The following is a 9298-nucleotide window of genomic DNA, read 5'->3' on the forward strand; positions in this document are numbered from 1 at the left end:
TCTTAGTAGAATAAGATTCATATAAAATCTGAATTGACAGAAGGTACTTAAAGTACTCTTAATCGTAATTTCAGTGAGGTTAATCTCAGTTTTCTATAACAAAATTTAAACTTTTGAAACATTAAACTACTGATATTATCACTTCGGTTTTGATCTTTTATGATCTTCTAGAGGTGTCCTTAAAACCGAGTATTTCAATAACAATACTAAATAAGTACATTTTATTTTACCAGGTATCCCACATATGATTAGCTGCGATTGTTACGATACACAGCCAAGTATATATATGATTCAAATCATCACAGAATATATTCTGTAGCAAAGAAACCACAATGTGGAATAACACAGAAGATGAATCATTCACCAACTCGTCCCAGGCTCAGATATTTAACTTCAATATGAGCATTGCTAAACTAATACTTGAAGAACATATGTCAAATTATCGTGTGTTCCAAAGATACATGCAGCTGTTTATCATGCTGTGTTACATCATTTTGATGATTACCGGAGTCTGCGCAAACTTGTTCGTGTTACTCGTGATTCTGTGTATAAGACGTGCTAGAACAGAGAGAAATCTTTTCATTCTCAATCTAAATATTTCCGATATCACTCTCTGTCTTTTTTGTATGCCTTTTACTCTTCTGGAGTTGATGTACAAGAACTGGTTCCTTGGTCAATTCATGTGTAAGCTTGTTCCTTTCATCCAAGCTACATCAGTTTTTGTTTCTGCCGTAACGGTTTCAGCGATTGCCATTGACCGTAAAAGAACCATAGTCACTTTGCTGCCGCACAAAATGAACATCGACCACAAGTTAACTCGCTACACAATCGGAATCTGGTTCATCTCTCTACTACTGTCTCTCCCTATTTCTTTCACAAAGAAAGTGACTGCCGTTGGTCTTCCTGGATACATAATGTATTATAAATGTATTGAAAAATGGCCATCTGTTAACAGCAGAATCACCTACATGCTGGTTACTTCCTTAGCCCAGTTTCTAATTCCCATGACTATTCTTTTGGTGACGCATTTGCGAATAAAATCTCATCTCACCTGTTCGGAGAACAAGAATTTTAAGATGCAGAAGGTATTGTGGCGCAATCGCCGAATCACCATGATGCTGATGAACGTTTCTATTGTTTACACCATCAGTTGGTTGCCTTGGAACGGCTTTAACATCATTGCTGATTTTAATCCTCACATCATGACCACACAGAATCTCTACTTGGGTTTTGCCGTTTGCCACTTAATAGCCATGACTTCATCGACCACTAATCCCATCTTCTATGGTTGGCTGAACACAAATATTCAACGAGAATGGATTCATATCATTAGAAAAATTCACAGAAATCTCTGGACACATTCAGCTGATATCACTTCTACTAAGCAAATGGATCTGAAAAGTGAACCCAGTTAAGCCTTTGACACATTCAGCTGATATCACTTCTACTAAGCAAATGGATCTGAAAAGTGAACCCAGTTAAGCCTTTGACAAACCAAAGACTAAAGTGTTTGCTGGTTTCTTCAGTCATAATAGTAGACATTGATGTTTTATTTTACCCAGCATAACATGCATGAACAGAATCGTTTTAAAGATACAGTCTAATCATATGAAAATGGCCAAAAACAAGACAAAACACTCAATCAAGCACAGCAGGAGGTAAAACTGAAGTCACAAGAAAATCACCATCATTAGGCTCATAACAAAGATTTGCTTTTTTCTGAAGCTAAATTCAGTTCAACCTTACAAAACTATTAAAAGTACTAATGAGTTACTTAGTACTGTTAACTGTAAAAACATCTGTTGCATTTTATGAGGCGGCGCTAGAAGCACTAGGCGATTTGGAGATCATTGACTCATAATAATGTTTCCTTTATTCCATCACAAACTAGATGTTTACAGTAAATACAACTTCAGCCATTTCTATTGTAGCATAAAACATCGGAATGGAGGCATACAAAAGGCTAATAGTAAATTATTTTCTAATATATTAAGAAAGGTTCTGTATATAAAGGAATTCATTAAATGTAATGAAACAATTGTGTTTCTAATAACAGCTAGAACACTTCTAAACGAGTTTTAAATATCTACATCAAAGCAAAAACATTTGTAAAATTACTCATGTCATAAAGCGGACCATAGTGAATCCTCTATTTAGAACTGTACTTAGTAGAAAGTAAACGAATAGCTTCTGCACTTTTCTCATTTTTATACCATCATTTGATATTATCTACTTGTCATCTTAGTTCTGAGCGGTTGCAATTACCATCTGAAGGAAAGTTAATTAGAACAAAATTAATATTATTAGTGTACTTATTGGAGGATTCACTATGTTCCCATTCTATTATTGTAGCATCAAAAAGATGTCTAGAAGTTTGTAAATCTTTTTTTTCTTCTGAAAATTTTAATCTACAATTGTATTAGATGTATACTGAGGGTGCATTCGAAATGGCGTTTGCTAGAACATTATACAAATTTGGGCCAAGCGTCAGAGTGATCAGAATGTGGATCTGAAGATCTATTGTTCATGAATCATTGACTTAAAATCATGCTCCACAGTTCGTGACTATGAATACATCATAAGAGTAGCTGTCAAAAATCATTATTTTCACAAACAGGAATAGCCCAAGAATTAGGGATGAGTGTTGTTGACTTGCTACCTTCTCTCTAATCTATCCGTTCAAATTTGGAGACAGTTGTGGCAAACAGTCCTTCACATACTCTTGTGAAAAATTCTGAAAATATAGAAGAAAAATATCCTGCAACATGGTAAAAAACTTGGTTTGACAACTTTTAATAGCCATTTTAAGTTAACTTATAAATTTAAACTTTTCAGCTTGGAGAAATACGTTTCTTGGCATCAAAAGTGTAATTTTCTTTCGTAACAGATCATTGATATCTCTAGATGATTCATATAATGTGGGACGAGAAGGCCTAATAGTCATTATGCTGGATTATAGAACTGGGATTCCATATTGCGTCTCGTTTCCGAAGGAAAAAATTGAACTTCTCACTTTGGGATGTGTTATAACAGCAATGATCAAATTGCAATATCCAGTTTGACAAGAGCTGGCTGATGTTGACATATGCTTCACCTCTTTAGTCAGACCGAGCGTGGTTTAATAGCTAGCTTGCCGGACTGTGAATCTGAGGTTCGTAACTCACGTCTCTTTACCGTCAAATAAAAGGCACTCACACTTTGGGAACTTTGGTGCGTTATAAGAGTGACAGTTAATCCCACTATTCGATTAGTGAAACCTAAAAGCTGTAAAAAATGCTGTTGGGCGGTTATTCTTCTTCTGATAAGCATTTCAAAATGAAGGAAGGCGAGACTTGGCGTTCGTAGGTTTGCATTAACAAAAAAAAATCATCAGTTTTCGTGACGTAATGCGTGTTAAAGTGTATATTGTGATATAAGTAAACAATATTACAAATCATAATTTCTGGATCTTTTATCATAGACCGTGTAAAGTCTATCTAATGAGATACTGCTTCAAATCTATGTAAATAATTGTAAAATTGTGTTTTGAATATTGTATTGTTCTTTATCATTATGTGCTATTGTGAAGTCTAACTAATGATAGTTTGCTTCCTATCTATATAGATATCTGTGAATTGTAATTTGAATAAGTTTTGCATTGTACATTATTATTGGTATTATTTGTAAAACCTAACTAATGAGGATATCTATATGAATATCTGTGAACTGTGAGTTAAATATATATTGTTAGTGTGCATCAAGAAACACGCATACTTTTATAGTGTGCATCGAATAGCAGATAACATAGTTTAATTAATCCTTAATTATTACACGTTTCTTATAAAGCTTGTGTTACCTAGGTGCCCTAATATTTATATTTAGAACTAGCCCAGATCTCTTAAGCTGGCTAGTCCTCGAGAAATATTTTTAGGATTACGTTAAAAAATATCGTTAATAGCAGCGGTTCCTAAGTGATGAAACAACGCGTTCTGATCTTTGCAATTATAAACGTATAAAAGTATATTTATTTAGCTATGCTTATTGCCAGATTAATTTTTAGTTCCATTTGAAGTACTCAACTTAATCTGATCGAAAGTTAACACTCGTTAATTGTAATACACGCCCACGTTTGTCATAACAAATAAATATATTTACCGTTAAAGCCTGCGTTATAAATTGTTTATTGTTATTATATAGTACTGTAAAGACCAACTGAAGATAGGCTGTTTAATGTCTATATAAATATCTGTGAAATGTGAATTTAGTAAATATTATATTATTAAATGAAGCTAGAATGTTTCATGTTTATGTAAATATTTGTGAATTATCGTTTTAGTGAATATTGTATTACTGTATGTTATTATTGTGTATTATCGTGAAGTCTTAAATACTGAGAGACTGGTTCATGTGTATGCAATATCTGTGAATTGTGATTTTGGTAAATATTGTATAATAGTACAATAGTATTACGTTAATGTAAAGCCTAATTATTGTGGAACACTTTCAGGTCTACATAAATTTCTGTGAAATGTGACTTTAGTAAGTACGTAATAGTGTACCTTGTTCTAATGTATTACTGTAAAGTCGAACTAAAGATGGGCTATTTGAAGTCTCTGTATAAATATTAAAATTCTTATTTTAGTAAATATTCTATTACTGTACATTATTACTTTGTTATTGTAAAGTGTAACTTAAGGTGCACTGCTTGAAGTCTATGTTTACCTTTGTGGGAAGAGATTTTAGTAAATATTGTGTTATTCTAAATCGTTGCTTAGAAATATTGCAAAGCATGACTAAAGATGGACTACTTTATGTCTATATAAATATTTCTGATATGTGATTTTAGTTAATGTTGTATATTATTATTGTGTTATAGTAAAATATAATTAATGAGGGACTTCATGTTTATGTAAATATTTATTAATTGTTATTATCATAAATATTGTACATTGGTATTGTGTATAATTGTAAAGTCTAACTTAATATTGACTGATTTATGCCTATGTAAATATTTTCGATTTGTGATTTTAGTAAATGTATTGTTGTACAATTTTATTGTATTTAGTAAAGTTATTTAATAAGGAAGAGCTTCATGTCAATGTTAATATTTGTGAATTGTGGCTTTAATAAATATTATATTATTGTACATTATTGTGTATTATCATGAAGTCTTAATTACTGAGATACTCTTCATATATATGTAATATCTGTGAATTGTGACTTTGGTTAATATCAGAATATTGTAAATTATTACTGCGTTATTGCAAAACCTGACGTAAATATCAATGAAATTTGATTTTAGTAGATATTGTATTATCGTGCATTATCTTCATGTATTATGGTAAAACAGAGCTATAAATTGACTGCTTCATGCATTTGTAAATATTTTTAAATCACGATTTTAATATATATTATATTATTGTACAATGGTATTGTATGTTATTATACAGTCTAAGGTATTGAAATTTGTCCCGGACGAGCTCCAAATTTATTATGTTACGTACTACGATTTCAAATAGCCGGAAATGTTAATTTTAATTTAGAAACATACTGAAGTTGTTATTTTAGTAAATATTCTATTATTGTACATTATTACTTTGTTATCAAGAAGTGTAACTAAAAGTTCACTCCTTGAAGTCTGTGTTTACATTTGTGAATGGAGATTGTTTTTAAATATATATTATTCTACATTGTTACTCTGTAATATTGCAAAGCATAATTAAAGATGGACTCTTTATGTCTATATAAATATTTTTATTTGTCATTTTAGGAAATGTTGTGCTGTTGTATATTATTATTGTGTTATAGTAAAATCTAATTAATGAAGGACATCTTCAAGTTTACGTAAATATTTGTGAATTGTTATTTTAATAAATATGGCACACTGTTGTTGTGAATTGTTTTAAAGTTTAACTTAAGAATGATATTTTAGTAAACACTATATTATTGTAAAGTCAAGTTTGTATGGTCAGTTACCGTTTGTGTTTTAGTGAACGCTTGTAATGATATTGTAAAGCGAAATTTTGAATTTCCATTAAATTAAAACATCAGTTTGGTAATATAAGGTCTTTTCTTTCTAGTATTAAAATGTCTTCTATACGTCCAAAAGCCATACAGAATATATTATCGTAAAACACTCAAATATAAATCGTAATTAGACAGTTCTGCTAATATTTGGTATATAAGGGTTAATGGGACTCTGTTATTACGTATTGCAATCACTGTATTAGGCGCAATAAACTCTGAAAAAACCAAACGTATATTACAACATGTCAACCATGGTATTAGGTCGTTCAGTATGAAATGGCCGATTTTCCATTAGTTGAAGAGTGACTGCGGTTAGAATAAGCTATATACACTAATTTGACTGTGTGCTATTCAGTATTGACGACAGTAATATGCTTTTCATTTGTCTGTCGTGCCAAATTGTATTTTAATTGTTTTTCTATTTCTTTGGAATCCTATACAAGATGATGTCTTCAACGATTGAGACTACTTTTTGTTTGAGTTCAAATTTATTTTACAAATCAGAATTTTTAGGGTAAGAATTAACAGCAAAGTGATGTTTATTTTTAACATTAATTATTTATTTATTATCATTATATTATTTTATATTAATTTAACTTTACAATTATTCTGCAGAATTGGCGAACCATTAAGCTAGTATTCTTGTTCTCGGAGCTAGTCAGATATCCACAGCAGAAGAAAACCATGTTGATAATTCTTAAAAAGAAAAGAATAAAAACAAATAATATGTCAAGTTAGAATATTTCAACACTGTTATTATGAGCTATTGTTTCCGGTTTGAGCCGAATGAAGTACAAAGGTCAGCGATAAGAACTGTGGAGTTAAGTTATTGAGATTCGTGGCCTGGTACCGTTAAAATCACAAATAAATCGTGCTCCCCATTTTGGATCCGACGGTGCGTCGTAAACAGTGACGGTCAGGTCCCACTACTAGATCTATCGGAAAGAGTCCAAGAGGAGTGTTTGTCAGCTTCCTACCTTCGTATCTATCTTTTCAAAATTATAGAGGGAAAGCGCAGCTAGCTCTCGAGTTAGCAATATTTCGCGCAAAGCTACACGAGGGCTATATATACCACACGTCCCTAATTTTGTAGTGATAGACTAGAGTAAAGACAACTAGTAAATCCACCGCCAAGTTTTGGCTACTCTTTACTGATGAAGAATGGTATCGTCCGTCACATCATTACACCCCCAAGGCTGAAAATGCAAACATGTTTATTGACGAGCATTCATTCCGCGATCCGCAGATTGCGAGCCAAATGCCCTAATAATTAAGCCTTAAAGCTAGAAAGTGTGTGTGTGTGTTTTCTCATAGCAAAGCCATATCGGGCTATCTGCTGAACCAATGAGAGGAATCTAGCCCCTGATTTTAGCGTTGTAAATCCGTAGACATATCGCTCCACTAGCGGGGGCTCTAAAGCTAGAAAGAAAGCGAAACTGATTTCAAACAAACCGTAAATGTTTAAAATATTTTAAATAAGTCTGTTAACAAAAGATTTGAAAATTATTCACTAAGATTACATTGGGAGTATAGACTAAAGAACATGTGATCGGTTTGTCAATTCTTCTAGTTTTCATACTTATCTTTAGTCATTCATTATTTTATATTACATGTGTGTATATCATACTAAAGCAGATATTCTAAGATTCTACAAGTTTCCCGCTGTTTGTTTTTCAACTACCTAGTGCCTGCCAAAGCTAATTTGCAGAATAAATGCTATAAGCTTTCATCTAGTTATAAAAATGTCAAATACAAGTCACTAATATATTAAAATCTACAAACATCATACATTATTCTAATAATGTTTTGTTGTCGTAGCCGTGCAATATTAAAAGCACTTGTAATAATATGAATTGAAATGGACGTTATTTTTCCGTATATACAAGAATCAAGTTATTTTTCTAATCTGTTTGAAATACTTTCTCCCAGAGTAAACTCATATGTGTTATTGAATTACTTTGCCTTTTAATCTTTATGACTTCTGAAAGAATGAAGTAGATTAATGAAACAAAGTGATGGATAGTTTTATTAGAAAATGGGATGGATATAATGAAATACTTCTATGACGTAAAGACATATATGAATAGCTCGTTATTAAAATGTGACCCGGCATGGCCAAGTGTGTTAAGGCGTTCGGCTCGTTATTCGAGGGTCGCGGGTTCGAATCCCGGTCGCACCAAACATGATCGCTCTTTCAGCCGTGGGGGCGTTATAATGTGACGGTCAATTCCACTATTCGGTGGTAAAAGAGTAACCCAAGAGTTGGCAGTGGGTGGTGATGACTAGCTGCCTTCCCTCTAGTCTTACACTACAAAATTGGAGACGGCTAGCCCAGATAGTTCTCGAGTAGCTTAGTATGAAATTCAAAACAAACATTATTAAAATAGAGGGAAGTGAGATTTAAAATAAAGGAATGACGTGTGGATAACATTTCCACTCGCTAAAATACTTGATGCCAACATGAATATCAAATAAATAATAATTATATAATAATAGGAGATTTAAACAGCAAAAACGTACAGTTTGGCTGTGCATACACCAGTACTAATTGTCGTAGACTGGCAAACTTGATGGATAATGTAAATTGTATCCTATTGAACAACGACACTTGCAGCGACCAATAATAATATCAGCGATATATTAGGCCTGTATCTGAGTTCACCAGATTTATGTCAAAGATACCCATCGTTCAATGTAAAATACTATATAGATAGAGATCATTTACCAAAACTACAAAATCACTCAACCTAAATATAGTTATAATCACACAAGCTAAATACAATATAAACAAGAAAATTATAGGTCAATTAATACCAGAATATACTCTGACTGAAGATTGGCGAAAATATACGCGTATTGCCGAAAAATAATTGAGTATTTTACACTCGCAGGAAATAAACCAATTACAAGATTTACACACTAAAAACATTAAACAACTATGGAAACCCCACACAAACACAATTAATCAATAATATAAAAGATCGAAGACAGCTACGAAGGGTATACATGACACACGGAATCCACTCATCAAAACACAAATAAAAACACCGAGAAACAAAAATACGAAACGAAACCAAGAGTCTAAAATATGTAAATTAGGGCGGATTCTGTGATTAACTAAATGGCCCAAAATAGTTCTGGAATCGTCTAAAAATGCACAGAAAAAAACACCTTAAACATACGACTCTGGTTACAAAGACAGAAAAAGCTCACACAAACAAAAAAAATTTGAATTCTTTAAAAATTATTTTAAAAAATACTTCAAACACCAAACAAACCAGACATGAGCACA

At 32.2% G+C, this 9298-nt stretch overlaps 1 protein-coding gene across 1 annotated transcript; it reads left to right on the plus strand.

Moving 5' to 3' along the window:
• Positions 1-626: 626 nt before the first annotated feature.
• On the plus strand, positions 627-1415 carry LOC143257677 (neuropeptide F receptor-like). Its single transcript, XM_076516719.1, has one exon. The coding sequence runs from the start codon at positions 627-629 to the stop codon at positions 1413-1415; it is 789 nt and encodes a 262-aa protein (XP_076372834.1).
• Positions 1416-9298: the final 7883 nt, after the last annotated feature.

Source organism: Tachypleus tridentatus, chromosome 7, assembly GCF_004210375.1.
Source record: "Tachypleus tridentatus isolate NWPU-2018 chromosome 7, ASM421037v1, whole genome shotgun sequence".
Lineage (NCBI taxonomy): Eukaryota > Metazoa > Arthropoda > Merostomata > Xiphosura > Limulidae > Tachypleus > Tachypleus tridentatus.